General features: G+C 37.5%; 1 protein-coding gene across 4 annotated transcripts in view; it reads right to left on the bottom strand.

Annotated features, from left to right (window-relative positions):
* Positions 1-17,103, bottom strand: part of PPOX (protoporphyrinogen oxidase) — a 377,624-nt gene that overhangs the window by 235,778 nt on the left and 124,743 nt on the right. For 3 of the 4 annotated variants that reach the window (XM_078669168.1, XM_078669169.1, XM_078669171.1), the window contains exon 2: positions 3,954-4,057. In XM_078669168.1, the coding sequence (XP_078525294.1) occupies positions 3,954-4,040 (87 nt within the window). In that variant the 5' untranslated portion in view covers positions 4,041-4,057. The remainder of the gene's footprint in view (positions 1-3,953; positions 4,058-17,103) is intronic. The other variant, XM_078669170.1, reaches the window with a different exon arrangement.

Below are 17,103 nucleotides of genomic sequence, written 5' to 3'. Positions count from 1 at the left end.
GGCTCTTGTGCATTTATTAAGCTGTGGCTTTGTATGGGAGAATCGTATTGACAGGGAGAGTACATTATTCCAGGCTGTGCCTGATATGTCAAGCAATGTGACAACCTCCTACTGGAACTATACAATTGAATGAACAATGAGAGGAAACCACAGCACAGCCCAGGTCTGTTCATCCAAAGATTGAAATCACTAAATATTAAATGCGAATACCAAATACAATGAATCTACTTCATGAATATAAAGAGCATTTCAGCCTTCACCTGCATAGACTACACCTTCATCTGTTCATGTAAAACCTGTGAGATTTTGGCAACAAGATCAGAATAAATAACGTCTATGTAAGCTGAAAGTTATGATTGAAAATATAAGTCAGTGTAGGCAAAGAGTTTCTAATAAGCGTGAACCATTAGTCTAAGGATAGGGAAGTCGCATCATACTATGTTACATAAGCATTACAGGATCAAATTTTCTTCATAGCTCCTGATACGTATATGAGGACCTACCGTTTTGACATGACTACTAGATACTCACACTGTGTGTATTAAAGGTGAAAGTCAAAAGCATAAACTGAAAATACTCTTTACCTATTGCATTCGTCAGCTGAGGCATGCCTGCCGCAACATAATTGCAGCACATGTCCAAACATCACCTAAACCAATATTCTTTCAACTATATGCAAAAGAATCATTGACAAAGCCAATAGGTCTGGTGTTGGCCACCAGCTTTTTGGTAATTCTTGTTAAATTTGTCACGATTTTTGCAAAAAACATTATCGTTGGGAAGCTGCCAGACCCTCATTAAATCAAAAAAAAACTATGGTTAAAGGCAAAAGTTGTTTTCTGGTCTCAAAAAAGTACACATTATCATGGTACACCTAGCACCAAAGCAAGAAAGAAAAAAGGAAAATAAAGGAATAGAAAGAAGGAAACAAATAAAGAATGAAAGAATGGAAGAAATAAAGAAAAAGAGAAAACAGAAGGAAAAAAATAAGACAAAAAAGAAACAACAAAGAAAAGAAGGCAAAAAGAAAGAATGAACAAAAAGGGAAAGAAAGAAGGTAAAAAGAATGAAAAAAGGAAGGAAAGAAAGAAGATAAAAAAGAGCAAAACGGGAAAGACTGTAAAAAGAGTGAAAAAAGGAACGAAGTTCAAATGAAAATATGAAGGAAAGTAAGCAGAAAAAAGAAACACGTAAAGTCGCCAAAAAATAAAGATGCAAATAAGGAATGAAATTAAGGAAAGATGCAAATAAGGAATGAAATTAAGAAAAGAAGCAAGGAAGGGAAAGAAAGAAGGGAAAGAAAGCGGGGAAAGAAAAAAGAAAGAAAGCAGGGAAAGAAAGAAGAGAAAGAAGAGAAAGAAGAGAAAGAAGAGAAAGAAAGAAATAAAGTAGGCAGGCAAAAAAGGAATGAAGAAAGAAGGAAATAAAGAAAGAATGAAAGAAGGCAAAATGAGAAAGAAAGAAGGAAAAAAGAAAGAAAAAAACACAACAAAGCTTGGGTTTCTCCCTAGGCCAAGTTTATTAAAGAACCATTGGTGAAACGGATTACAAGCACACAATATAGTATGCTCTGAAAATGCAGCAGTCCACTTCAAAAGGAATTTACAACAGCACTGGAAGGAGACCCGGAAGGATAATGCTGGAATGTTTCCTGTCTTCACTTCAAATGTGTCCTACTATAACATGAACAACATTAATATGGAACACCTTTTTGCTCCAACTCGTGGCACAGCATTATTCAATTGCATTTGCAGCCATTTGTTTAATTCTTCACTGTTTCATCTTTTTACTCTTGCTTATTAATCCTTTATCCTTTCCACATTCATCCTTCTTTCCATCCTCAAACCAGGAAACGCAATTTTCCAATTTTTCTCATGTTAATGTTGGGTCATCCAAACCTCTTGACAAAAACACGTACTTATGCCAAAATCCATTTAAAAAGCAGTTTTTATTTTAACCCAATGCATAATGCATTTCAGACCTCTTGGAGCCTTTCTTCAGGGGTAACTGAAAAGATTCCGTCCACTGGTGAACCACAATGTCATGTACATCATTATTATTGTCAAGGTTAACATTATTTAAGTGTCTTTGAAAAAGCTACAGGCAAATTTACACACGGAAATTCACTTTTACATAACCCAGAGTTCACTCATTGCTGCCTTCGTGAGTTGCACGCCCTGTGCATATGAAACCAACTGTTTGCTATCTATGTAATCAGCTCTCCCTCTCTAAATCTAAACTTTTCAATAGGTCCCGTTACAAAACACTCTTAAACATTTACTGGCGTACCTGCTGTCATTAAAACAGCGTGCTCCCTCCCGCTCAGAGCAAAGTAATCTCTCTTGCATCCACTCGGTTTTTAAATGTGGCTTTCACTCCTCCCTCCACGAATTCCCCACTTAATGCAACTCCGATTATCACCTGTGGCATACTAAACCTCCTCCGTCCCCCTTAAACTACTCACACTCCCATAATGCACCATATATTTTTACGAACTAAAAAAATGGAATCTGGAATTCATGGAGGGAGGAGTGAAAGCCACGTTTAAAAAACCGAGTGGCTGCAAGAGAGATTACTTTGCTCTGAGCGGGAGGGAGCACGCTGTTTTAATGACAGCAGGTAAGCCAGTAAATGTTTAAGAGTGTTTTGTAACGGGACCTAGTGAAAAGTTTAGATTTAGAGAGGGCGAGCTGATTACATAGATAGCAAGCAGTTGGTTTCATAAGCACAGGGCGTGCAACTCACGAAGGCAGCAATGAGTGAACTCTGGGTTATGTAAAAGTGAATTTCCGTGTGTAAATTTGCCTGTAGCTTTTTCAAAGACACTTAAATAATGTTAACCTTGACAATAATAATGATGTACATGACATTGTGGTTCACCGGTGGGCAGAATCTTAATGGATGTATTTTGTACTTTCAGTTACCCCTGAAGAAAGGCCCCAAGAGGCCTGAAATGCATTATGCATTGGGTTAAAATAAAAACTGCTTTTTAAATGGATTTTGGCATCAGTACGGGTTTTTGTCAAGAGGTTCGGATGACCCAACATTAACATGAGAAAAATTGGAAAATTGTGTTTCCTGGTATGAGGATGGAAAGAAGGATGAATGTGGAATGGATAAAGGATTAATAAGCAAGAGTAAAAAGATGAAAAAGTGAATAATTAAACAAATGGCTGCAAATGCAATTGAATAATGCTGTGCCACGAGTTGGAGCAAAAAGGTGTTCCATATTAATGTTGTTCAGATAATCACGTGGAGTACGGGCTGAGCACGTCACGAGTGTGCACGCGACGGAATACGAGGACTGTGAAATTTAAATAGGCTAAATAATGATGTGCGGCCCCTCTATGTATATGATGTCTACTATAACATGAGGCCACACTGGCACTTCAAGGAACTAGCTTTTGCTTGGAAATCCACCTTGTGAAAGTGCAAAATGCATTCATTTAAAGTGGCACTAGACAGTGACTTCAGTAGGCTGACCAATTGCCCCATGCTGTAGTGTGCACAAGCAAAATGAGAATGATACAATAGACCAAAAGGTGAAGAGAGGTGGCTGAAAGCACCTTTAAGTAAGTATATTATACACATAATTTAGTGAAATTATAATGTGTTGGCTAACGCCAGGCCTAAAAAGAGCAGATATTAACTTGACAGTTTTAAAAGTGCTTTGACCTCACTAAATCTAGCAAAGGATTATATAAATGCCAATTCAATGCAATGTGTATACAACAAGGAAGTGAATGCATCCTCTCTCTGCTCTTTAACCCCTCAATTCTCACCTAACCTGCTCTTCCCCCATCAACTCCTTCCTGGAACAGGGTTCTATTTTGCTGTTGCTAAGAACAGTCTAAGAGTGCGTTGACAGTTTTGATTTGGACTGCCATCTACACTAGCCGTGATAGAACACTGCTGGAACCCACAGATCTGCTCCGTCTGAAAATGTATCTCACCTTGGGAACGCTGCCACTTTTCACAAGGTGATAGCAGGCTGCAAGACCGCTGATCCCTCCTCCTGCAACAACCACCGTCCGCGGCATTGTGCCAATATTTACTACTAAATGGATGGAGACAAGAGGATAAGAAAAAGGTTAAAAAAATAAGTCATTTGTTGTTTTAAAGTCAAATACCTAATAAGTTAGAAGATAAAGATATGTTTCATACCCATGTGTAATCTACAGTTAGAAATGTACAAGCGGAATGCATTGTTAGAGTCTGGTGTCTCAGTGGACTAATACATTTATTGCAGGGATCTGTGATTCACCTCAAAGTTGTAGTTTGGAACCTCAGATGTGCATTTAATTCTTCTCAGATCAGATCATTAATACAAGTACTACTGAGTTTGGAAACAAACATATGTTATTTAGTGGCAAGGCGTCCATTGAAGGAAACACCTACACTGCAAAAAAAACAACTTCTAATTGTTAAAAAATGTGGGGGAAGAGGTAAAATCTTAATTAAATCAGGTACAGAAATGGTATATGAGTGTTTGTGCTGTATCTGTGAGATTGTATAAATATATGTGTGTGTGTGTGTGTATATATATATATATTACCTACTGGCGGTCGCCAGTAGGTATATATAGTTAGGATTTTTTCCCTATGGGATTTTTGAAAATTCTATGTCTAATAACTTTGGCGTTTGTGGACGGAATTGGCTGAAATTTTCAGGAAAATTGAACATTTTGTTTCTGAGCAGCCCCTGAAAATTTTGGGGGGGTTCGTCCAGGGGGGGCCGAGAAAAAAGGGGGGTCCCAAAACGTGTTTTTAACATTGAGTTTTCCATAGGGCGGTTAGCCTCACTTTTAGCCCGAACGGCTGAATGGATTTGCACGAAACTTGGCAAAATTGTAGGGACTGGTAGCCCGATGTGCCTTTTGTAGGTCTCAATATATGTGCTCCAGTGGATTTTGAGAAATTAACGTTTAAAAAAAGATATATATCTGTAAGCGCGCTCTGGGCAGCGCTCCGGTCCGCGGACCTTAAGCGTACCGGAACTTCGCGTAGCTAAGCTGATTGGCTCTCCGGTGTCTGTCAACATTCTAAACAGTCCGGAGCGGCCGCCATCTTGTCTCTCGGTAGGATTGAGAGACAAGAGGAGGCCAAAACAAAGGGGGAAATAACCATAAGGGGGCATACTAGCTCCTCCCTGACCCCCTAGGTTTGATGTGGAGGCTTTAAAGGGGCCCCGCTAAGCAAAAAAAAAATTTTTTTTTTTATTTTTTTTCGTGGTTAGCGCCCGGTACGCGAACCGGGAAGCGTTCTGGGGAGCGTATCACAATGAAAAATGAATGATAGACTTTTCAAATGCTGTATGTTAATTGATTGTTGGTTTTGTTGATTATTATTTATTTATTTTTTTTAAGTTTTTTTTATTGTGTTTCATAATTTATTAAACTTTCTAACATTTCATTGTCAGAAATTTCATAATCATGGAATATAGATTGTAGTCTCTGAGGTTGTAAAATGTCCTCATTTGCAAGGAGGTTATCTACTGCTTGTACACATTGCAGTAGTTCTTGGTCCCAAGATTCATCCATAAATTCAATCTCATTTGGATCAATGATTTCTGTGTTGGACTCTGGAAGGACAATTTCAAATGAAATGTTTTGTTCACTTTCCATTTTTCCTGAAATTTGCATAAAAAAAATATATATTAGTAGAGGTAGGGCACTGTTGGGATTAATTTTAGATAGGCAGTTTTTAACAGAGAATTTATCTTTGGGCAGTGTATAGTATCAGAGTGGAAGTAGGAATATAAAAAAGTGTATCTAAATTTATAAGTACTACAGAGGGATAGTATATAACTAACAGAAAAAGTTTGCCATATTAACTTAAAGTGCTCAATATACTTCAGTTTTAAAAATAACAACTTACCTTTAAAAAGAAGTTGAAGTTATTAATGAAAATTCTAATAGAAATGTACACCAGGAAGTAGTAGTCAAAATGGCTGTGTTTCCTTCTCTTCCTTTATATATATTCGGGTACATAACCAATCAAATGTCAGGTAAAAAAAGTAGAAAATGAAAGTAACATTTTAATTGGTTGTCAATTCCAACACTTCAGATGTGTTTTGTGAAGTAATTTACCTCACGGTATTTAGTGAGTTCTATAGGCTAAATGGCTAAATGGAATTCCAATCAAATTTGTGAAAATGGTAGGGATTGGTATGTAGTATGAGCTAATCTATATTTGGTGAAATTGTCTCAAGTGGCTTTTGTGTGAACTACTTTCCCACCTTTTTTGGTGGTGCGCTTCCCAGGAAGCGACCCGGTACGCGAACCGGTGAGCGCCCTGGTACGCGAACCTTAAGCGTAACGGGAGTCCACCATTTTGTGTTTCGGTCGAATTATGATACAAGATGGAGGGCAAATAATGTTCAGAATAGGTAGAAGGGGGCATGGTAGACTTATCTTGACCCCCTAGGTTTTGTGAGGGTGGCTGAGGAGGCCCATATGTGCGAAAAAAAAACATTTTTTTTTAAAATTTCGCGAGGTTAGCTCCCGGTACGCGTACCGGGTAGCGCCCCAGGGAGCGTACTTTGTTGAAAATTAGTAAAAAAAGTTAGAGTAAAATAATAATTGTGAGTGATTAGATGTAGGGTAGCTCTGAGAAGAGCTTTTGGGTTTATGGTACATTTTGGTACTTATAAGTAGGTACCAATGCACATTTTTAAATTCAGAGTGAAAACTCTGTTGCCCTCATCTGAGAAGTGAACTCCATCTCCTCTGTAGATATCTTGCATGTAGTAACGCAAGTTATTGTTGTACAGGGAGCCCATTCCATGGTCTCTCATGTAAGCTGAAACGGATTTGTTTACATGCTTCCTCGACTTCTCAATTTGTGGACAAAATTGGTTTGACCACCTCCATTTCTGTCTTTGGCATATATTTGAATATACCAAGGCAGTCTGAGGAAAAAGTGCCATTAATTGCTCAAAGGTGTCCTTTAAAAGCATTTCCAGACCTACACCAGTCAAAGTGCCCAAGTCATTACCTCCACAGTGCACAATTAACAGGTCAGGTTTGGGCAAATGCATAAAGGTTTTCACCAATGGTATCAATTGGTGACATTTTAATCCTCTGTGGCCAAACCACTTAATTTCCACATCTTGTAAATTGAGGTTAGGTAAATTCCTGCTTTCAACGTACCTTTGAGCCCAGTGAATATAACTATGACCAACAATCCAGACAGAAAACATGGTGAGAGAAGGTTCTCCTGCAGTCAGATGAAGTGTGGCAATGAAATGGCAGTTGAAAAAATGTGAGTTTGAAATGAAAAAAACTGTGGAGTTTCTGTGTTCATGAAGTAGTAACAGTGATTGGTGGATTTTGATTGATGAAAACAGAAAGTTAGGGTGTAGAGATGTGTTCTTTGAAAGATGTATTTTGAGTGGTCAATAAAAAATCATTAAATGAAAGAAAGCACTGGATATGCAGGTGCACTGAGAGTTCAGAGTTCAATTGCAACATTGTTGTGTGAATTTGCAAACACCAGAGTTTCTCCAAGAGGTGGTTGCTATGGAAAATAGGCAGAAAGGGCAGAGGGGGAAGGGTTTTCATTTGAAAAAAAGTGAGGGAAGAGTTTTGATTGGGTGACATGAGAAATATGTGTGAAGAATTACACCATTTCTGTGCTTTTGATAGCTGCAGACTCTGGAGTGCATACCTTTTGCTCTGCTGAAGACAAATTGGTGTGTTTCTGAGACTGTTTTCAAACTCAAAGTATTTGCTAAGGTGAGAAAATATTTCTTTACTTTAGATAGAGAATAGTGTGCTTTAAGGAGAAAATTATGATTTATGTGGCGCAAATTGCTTGTAAATATGCTCTCACATGTGCATGGAAAATTTAGATTTTGAATGTTTGTGTTAAATAGCTATGTTAAAAGTGACCAAACCATGCTGGGAAGGCAATCAAAAAATGCTTTCATGTGTTTTAATGACATTTTAAGTCATTTTCTGATGTGCAGTGTTTAGAAATTATGATTTTAAAATCGTTTTTGGGGAAAAGGAATTGTTTATAAAATCATGACAAGGACATAATGGTGTATGGTTCTTTATAAGGCAATTGACTGTTCCTGATGTTATTTTTCTCATTTTAGTGTAAGACCTTTCTCTGTGGCGCAAATTGCTTGTAAATATGCTCTTACATGTGCATGAAAATATTAATTATCAATGTTTGTGTTACATAGCCATGATAAAAATGAATCAACAATGCAGGAAAACCAATCAAAAAATGCTTTAATGTGTTTCAATGACATTTTAAGTCATTTTCTCATGTGCAGTTTTTTGAAATTATGATTTGAAAATCGTTTTTGGGAAAAAGGAATTGTTTTTAAATGCATGAGAAGGACATAATGGTGTATGGTTTTTTATAAGGCAATTGACTGTCCCTGATGTTATTTTTGCCATTTTAATGTCAGACCTTTCTTTGTGGCGCAAATTGCTTGTAAATATGCTCCCACCTGTACATGGAAAATTTTGATTTTGAATGTTTATGTTACATAGCCATGTTAAAAGTGACCCTACCATGCAGGAAAGCCAATCAAAAAACGCTTTTATGTGTCTTAAGGACAATTTAAGTAAGGTTATGGATACATTTATGATGACTGGTGCAATGAAGTAGAAATCACTTACTTCATTGGTAGGCATTTACAATAAAATTTTCTCCTCTGTTTTGTTCATCAAGCGTAACTTTAATCTGCAATCCTGAGTAGGCCTCACCTTAAACAAACCTCTGGATAGGCCACATATTATTGTCATCCTGATTTAATCATTTATAATGCTAGGGATAGATTTATGATAGGTGTATACCTCTTTTGTGCCACTTAGAAAACATTCTCCATGGGGAAATGACTTAAAATGTCATTAAGACACATGAATGTTTTTTTTTTTTAAACGTTTGCAAATTTTTTGGGTCACTTTCAACATGGCTATGTGTCTGCAACAGTCAAAATCTAAATTTGCAATGTACAGGTGGGAGCATATTTACAAGGAATGTGCTTCATGGGGAAACGTTTGCAATTTTTTTGGGTCACTTTCAACATGGCTATGTGTCTGAAACAGTGAAAATCTAAATTTGCAATGCACAGGTGGGAGCATATTTACAAGGAATGTGCTTCATGGGGAAAGGTCTTATAATGTAATATGGGAAAAATGACATTAGAGATACTGAAATGCTTTATAGAGAAGCATACACCATTATGTAATTGTCATAATTTTGCAAACCATTACTTTTCCCCAAAAACGATTTTCAAATTATATTTTGAAAACACTGCACATGTGGAAATTACTTAAAATGTCATGTACATATGGTGGTTCATCTGTAACAAGATAAGAAGCTTAGGGATACATTTATGATGACTGGTGCAATAAAGTGGACATTACTTACTTCATTGGTAGGCCTTTACATGTATTATCTCCTCTGTATTCTTCATCAAGCGTAACTTTGATCTGCAACCCTGAGTAGGCCTCACCTTAAACAAACCTCTGCATAGGCCACACCTTATCGTCATCCTGAATTAATCATTTAAAATGCTAGGGACAGATTTATGATAGGTGTATGCATCTTTTGCGCCACTGTGCGTCACTTTTGTGACGCAGTGGCGGTGCAAAAGATTTGCTATGAGGCGAGAAAATTACAAATTGATGCATTTAGGCAGATGTGTCATGGTGTAAAAAAAACGTGCCACATGAAACCGATGCAGCAGTGGATGTGCCAGTCATTTTGCGCCGCTGTTCCGCCACCCATGGTGTGCTGCATTTACAATGCGGCGCAGCATGGGGCAAAAATGGCACAGATGCGTGACGTATCTGTGCTGTAAAGGTGTCGCATTGCTGGAGTTGTATCGTAAGTGCGATGCAGCTCCAGCAAGGCTCAGGGGTGCCCCATCTATACAATGCTGCGTCAAGACCTATGCAAGCTTCAAGCAGGCGCAGGGTTTTGAAGCAGCTTTCTCCTATCTGATTGTAAATGCGGCACACCATGGGTGGTAAAACAGTGGTGCACATTAACTGGTGCATGCCTGGGGATGTGCCATTTAATATAAATCTGCACTTTAACATTTGAGTATGTGCAGGGGACACAGAGTCGTTGAGGCTTATCCAAGGTTAAGAACAGATGAGTCCTGTTCAGTGAAAAATTAGACATAGGCTTCACCTGCTCAGCATCGCTGGACATGGTTAAATAATAGCTGCAAAATGTTACTCTTGTTAAATAATTTTACTATTATAATCTGTGAGATTTGTCTCTTACTCTGCAACATCTCATTGTTGTTATCTTTCTTTAAAGATAAAGACAACCTCAACATGAGCGACAATCTGCAATCAGTTGATTTTGACCTCATCATTGAACTTGTAATTGAAACATCAGTGGATGTTGATCCATTGGATGATTTAAATCCTGAGGATGAAGAAGAGCGTGATGAGGATGCAGAATTGTCTGAATTATATGATATCGGATGGGAAGCTGACTTGCTTCAGCCTTTGGAATTATAAACATTTATTTTTAAAATTTATAATCAATAAAAAGTAAAAAGGTAAACCGTTTAATTTAAAAATAAAAACACCTTCAAAAACAGGTTATGTGTAGTGTTTTCAATAAAATATTAAAATATGCTCATAAAATTAGATCAGATTCACATATAAAATAGCATAGGTAACATAAATATAAATGTCATTTCTTTTCTGGTATTTCTGTATTGTAAAAATGGCAATGACTAAAAAATCTTCAAAATAAAATGTCAAGTAGTGTGTTATGTTTTTGATCACTATTACTGATTTACTGTTTGATAATAATGTTTAATAACATTTTTTATTATCTTTTTCCTCAGATTCAACTGCAGATCATTTCAAGATGCCTACAAAAATAAGAGAGATAAAGGCTGCAAAATGTCAAAGACAGCAGGAGAAAAAAAAAATGCAGCAGTCCTCTAACAAAAAGATTTCTCAAGCCATGAAGAAAGCACCGGGTAAGAGCTCTAAATATTTCATAAGAAATATTTGTAATAAAAAAAATATTAGTACAGAAAATGTTTCAATCCATAATATGACAAGTAAATCAAATGGAAAGAAAAGGACAAATGAAAATGTTACTGCTAGAGCAAGAGATAAATCTGTGCATGATAGTAGAAGGAAACAACAGTTTTGGGAGATTCGTAAACGAATGTTCCGCAACAGGATAATTGGCAATTTGTTAAAAAATATTAAGAAAGGTCAACAGAAATTAGTTTTTTATAGGAGAAAAAAAAAAGTTGAGAAAGTTATTGATCAGGCTTTTGAAATTAAACGTAAGTTATTTATTTTGATAATCAATAGAATTAGGAAGCTAAACAAGGAAATTTTTGATTTCAAAAGAAATAGTAGATGGAAGAGAATAGTTAATCGTAGTAATTTTTGTGAAGTTTTTTCTGGAGAATGGATACATAGTTCAAGCTGTGAGGCATTTTTTAATGAAGAGAGTTATTTCCAGGATAATGATTTGGTGCATGCAGTTGACATCAGTGGTCGTGCTTATGAAATGAAAGATGGTTGTCCAGTTGAAAAAGAAAAACTTGTGACAACAGAGGCAGAAGAGTTGTTAGGTAATGAGGTTTTAGGAAGACGTGCTAAGGGTCCTGTGTACACCTGGAAGTGTAGTAGTATTTGCAGTGTGCGACAGGATTCCATCAATTTGCTTTGTGATTTTGTACGGACATTTAACAAGAAAAGTTTAAAGCAGAAAATAAGGTTGTTGCAAGAATTAGATCCTTGCAGAGTGAGAGAAGTGACAGGTTTGCATGGTCATTCACTGGCTTGTCTTTCCAGGAGAGTATGCCAGAGTGTTTTTCATCATTTCAGGATGCTAGCAGTGCATCATAACAAAGTGAGGAAGTTAGTTAGAATGTTGTATTATGCTAAGAGTCCAGCAATTATGCTGAAACAATTATGCGCTGCTCTTTTGCATGGTTCTGAAATAGATGTGAGGAATATATGTGAAGAAATTGAGTTTTGTTACTTTGGAAGTAAAGAGGAGAATGTTGAAATTGAGCAAGAAATAGAGGGTCATTTGGAAGATACTGTACATGTTTCCAGTACAGATAATTTCCAGAGGGAAATTGCGACGTTTGACATGAAATCAAGTGAGAGGCCTAATTACACTTGTGTGTGTTGTCGACGCACTTATTATAAGAATCAGACTAAGTTAGTGGATTTATATGCAAAAAGTGAAAGGGAAAATAATAGTGAATGGAAGGATTTTGCAACATACTTGATGGTAGAAAATTGTTTTGATTTGGGATTGGATCAACGTGTGTGTACTTATTGTTGTAACAAATTAAAACAAAACCAGATGCCTGCTAGAGCAGTTCATAATAATCTGGAATTGGTTGAGATTCCTTCTGAATTGAAGGATTTAAATACTTATGAATCTATTTTGATTCAAAGTATCCATCCCTTTCAGGCTATTGTAAGAATGGAGCCAAAGACAGGGAAATTGCCTCCATCAGATTTACAGAGAGGATTAAAGGGAAGAGTTGTTTATTTGCCTCTAGATTTGAAGAAAAACATTAACACAATTGGAGTAGAAAAAGTGGAAGAGGAACCTCTGGTTATCTTAGTTAATGGGGTTCCGACAAAGAATAAGAAAATATGGCAAGATTTAGTAGATGTTAGGAAAGTTAAAAAGGCAACATTGTATTTGAAAAAAAATAATAAATACTATAAGAATGTATATGTTGCAGAAGAGGAAGTAAGTGAGGAAGAGGATAGCGATTTGTGTGCTGGTCAAATTGAGAAAGTAGAACCCTCTACTAGTGAGGAAATATATGAACATTATAGTGTTCATCCTTTGCATTCAAAGGAAGTCATGGGGAATGCTATTGAGTTGTTTCAAATGAAACAAGCCAAAGGGAGTCCCATTAGTGTTTGGGAGGAAAGTTTGGAAGCTCGGTGTTTCCCACAGCTTTTTCCAACAGGTCAGGGAGGAAGATATGATGAGCGACCTCATCAAATTCCTGCTTCTGAATACCGGACTTTGCGATTGTATGCAGGAGATGCTAGGTTTCGACAATGCATTCCTTATTTGTTTCATCTCCTGTTTGAAAGCGATCTGTCTGGACTGTCATATGCAGTGAACCACATCTTGAAAAGTGGTATACACATGCAAAACATCTCGGCAAGTGATTTTATGGATAAAGTGAATGTCCAAGATAGTATTTTGGAATCTCACCTGATTAATCTCATGGCGTGTCAGCGTGGTACTAATGAGTACTGGTACCGTCGTCATGGTGATTTAAAATGTATGCTGAGGAACTTAGGTACTCCCACATGGTTCCTCACTCTGAGTTGTGCCGAGTATGGCTGGGAAGACTTACTTCAATTTCTACGAGAGGCAAATGCTAACGTAGAAAACATCGAATTCAAGACACCCGGAGAACTGTGCTCTTTGGATCCAGTCAATGTATGTAGGTACTTCAATCATAGATTTGAAGCTATGATGTCTTTCATCATGAATAAGAAGAATCCACCTCTTGGAGAGGTGTTGGATTTCTTCTGGAGAAAGGAGTACCAAGCAAGAGGAGCTCCTCATATACATATGTTGCTGTGGATCAAGGATGCACCTAAATTTGGAACGGATCCAGAAGACTCAGTGATGAGTTTCATCCAACAGTATTCTACGTGTGCTGTTCCAAACGCAAAGGAGAAGAAAAGCCTAAGAGAAAAAGTTCTGCGTTTCCAAAGCCATCGATGTGGAAAGTACTGCCGTCGTAAATTCCGAAACAAAGACAAGTTCTACACCAAATGTCGTTTCGGCTTCCCACGACCGGTGATTTCTAAAGGAAGAGTAAACAGTTTGATGTCTTCGCTGCGACATAATGTGATGAAGAAATCACCTAAAAACACTTACAATTTGAAGAGGAACGAAGAGTCCAAGTATATCAACGACTACAACCCGGTGATTTTGTCCATGTGGAATGCTAACATGGATATACAGTTTGTGGCTGATAACTGTATGGCTGTGGCTCGGTATGTGACGTCGTATATCACCAAAAAAGAGAAGACAGAATTGAAGGATATGTGGGAGGACATTTCCCATGAAAAGAGCCTCAGCAAGAAGTTGTACAGTTTCAGTCTGAAGATGTTGTCGCATCGAGAAATCGGAGCGTACGAATGTTCTGACCGGTTGTCTTCAGCAAGTCTCTATGCCAAGTCCAGGAGTATTGTTTGGGCGAGTCTTGGTCTTGCTGCAACGCGTAATCGAGTTCTCAAACCTGTGCGGGAAATTGAGTATTTGGCGGAAAAGGAGCCAAACAGTACCGACATTTTGAAGACAAACATGTTGGATACATATTATCCAAATCGAAGCAGTCACCTAGAGAATGTTTGTCTGTATGAGGTTCTGCAAAATTACATGTTCAAGAGGAACATCAAAGAAGATACTGAGAAAGGAGTGTATGCTGTAATAGGAAGTGAGGGATGTCTGGTCAAGCAAAGAAAATGCCACTTGATAAACCATCGAAAATTGAGTGGCGAATCTCCTGAAAAAAAGGAGTTTTTCTATTTAGCACTTTTGCAACTTTTCAAGCCTTGGCGTGCAGAAGAGGAACTGCTTGGAGATTTCCTCTGTTACGAAGACTCTTTCAATGCCGCCAAGGAGACCATAGAATGTCCTGCTTTTCCCAAATATGTAGAAATGTTGAATGCGGAAATTGAGCAGGAAGCAACGATTGCAGCCGAGATTGCCAGAGACAGTTCTCAGGACAGTCAGAGTTCTGCTTCATTGAGTCAGGATCCACTAGGAGGACCTCTTATTGAAAATGAAGCTGCCACTGCTATGAATGAGGTGGAAAGAGCCATGGCACATGCTCAAGAGGATGCGGTTAACTTAGAAGAGTTGGAAAGGCAACTCAACGTTGAGCAGAGGAAAATATATGACGAAGTTACCATGCAAATTGATCATGGATTAAGTCATGATAAGAAAGAGTGCTCATGTACGTCGTTGAAGCCTGTCCGACTGTACGTGAGTGGAGAAGCGGGAACTGGAAAAAGTTTCCTCATTAAAGCAATTTCATGCTATTTGCAGGAAAGGACAGAGTCATCACTGTCTTGTGTTGTCACTGCTCCAACTGGACTGGCAGCACATAATATTAAAGGGATTACTTTACATCGTTTACTGATGCTGCCAGTGGAGCATGACAACAAATTAGAATATCACAAGCTATCTGGAGATGCTTGTTTTGAAGTTTCAAGAATCTTGAGGAAAATGAAACTTCTTATCATTGACGAAGTAAGCATGGTTTCCAATGTCATGCTTGCCTTTGTGCATTTGAGGATGCAAGAAGTTCTCAAAACAGAGTATGATGTGTTATTCGGTGGCAAACACATCATTGTTTTTGGAGATCTTCTGCAGCTGACACCAGTGAAAGGGCAACCTGTGTTCAAAATGCTCACGCATGAAGATACCAGGAAGTGCCTAGGCAGCATTGGCAACGTCAATATATGGTTAAACTTCAATTATGCTGAACTGCATGAAAATATGCGTCAGGCGAAGGATGAAGTTTACAAGACTATTCTACAAGATGTTAGAATTGGAAAAGTGACCGAGCATGGGAAAGAAGCTTTACATGCACGATTACTGTCAAATTTATATCCAGAACAAGATGTTGTGCCTGAGAATATTTTTCAGAAAATTACTGATAAGAAATCTGGAATATGTTTGATGCCAACTCTTGCAGAATGTGCCAAATTTAACAACAAAATGTTGCATTTAGAAAAGCAAGAGATTGTGAAAGTGGAAGCTATTGATAGAGTAGAGCATATGGGATCAACAATTATTTTGTCTGAGAATCTGAAAACAAAATTGGATTCATTAGAGAAGAGTATATCTAAAACTGCAGGTTTTGAAAAGACTCTGAATGTGTGCTTGAACTGCCGTATAATTTTAAGAAGGAATTTACATGTTGAAAGAGGTCTGGTAAATGGATCAATGGGTAATGTTGTTGATTTTGTGAAATACAGAAATAGAGATGGAATTGAATTTTTAAAAATTAAATTTGATGGCATTGAGGAAGTACAGCTAATTGCTCGTTGTTCTGCTAGATTTTTGCTTGTAAAAGACTTATATGTTCGCCGTAAGCAGTTCCCTGTTTGCTTGGCATATGCGTTGACAATTCATAAATCGCAAGGTTTAAGTGTAGACACTGCATTGGTGAATATTGGCAGTTCTGTGTTCAAGGAGGGTATGGCATATGTGGCATTGTCACGAGTTAGAACTTTATCGGGATTGTACTTGATTGACTGTGATGTCAGAAACATTTGTGCAGATCTAGATTGTGTTAAGGAATACAATAGGTTAAGAAGAGAGTATGCGCCACATTTGCCTCAGTTTCCTTTGTTTGAGAAACGTCTGGTAGGCCGGAAACGAAGAAATGAGAACAATACTGGGCAGGTTGTAGCAAAAAGACAAAAAGTGAATGAACCTAAAATTACAAGCAGAAACAAAGAGGATTCTGTTGAAGATGTTGTTGGTTTTCAGTTTGAAAACAGTTCTGGTGTCAACTGCTATGCTAATGTAGTAATTAATGTTTTGTTTTCTCTAAAAAATGTAAAAGAAGAGATTGTGGTCAATTCTGATCAAAGATTTTGCAGTTTGTTAAATTCTGTGTTAGAGAAATGTACCACTGATAGAAGAAACATAGAAAGTGTGTCTGAAATTAGAAATCTGTTAGATAGATGTTCAGGCCAAACACAATTCTCTCAAAATATTCAGCAAGATTGTCAGGAGTTTTTAATGTATATGCTTCATGTATTACATGCTGAAGGTGTAGATGTAGATCAGCTGTTTGGGCTTTCTTATCAATGGCAGCATGACTGCGAGAACTGTATGGTATCAAGTACTACTAGTGTAGACTCAGAAAGATTTGTATATTTAACTTTGCCAGACAGTAAATCAGTCTCCTTTAATAAGCTAGTAAAAGCTGCTAATCACAACATGGAGTGTAGCCAATGTAAATCTGAAATGATGTCCACATTATTTATACGAACATATGGCCAGTACATCATTTTAATGTTCCAACGATGTAGGCCTGATGGAACAAAATTGACAACTTTAATAAAAAAATTTGTAG

This window comes from Lissotriton helveticus, chromosome 12 (genome assembly GCF_964261635.1).
Source record: "Lissotriton helveticus chromosome 12, aLisHel1.1, whole genome shotgun sequence".
Taxonomy (NCBI): domain Eukaryota; kingdom Metazoa; phylum Chordata; class Amphibia; order Caudata; family Salamandridae; genus Lissotriton; species Lissotriton helveticus.
The sequence above is the reverse complement of the archived record's forward strand: the minus strand, read 5'-3'. Positions and strand labels throughout refer to the sequence as shown.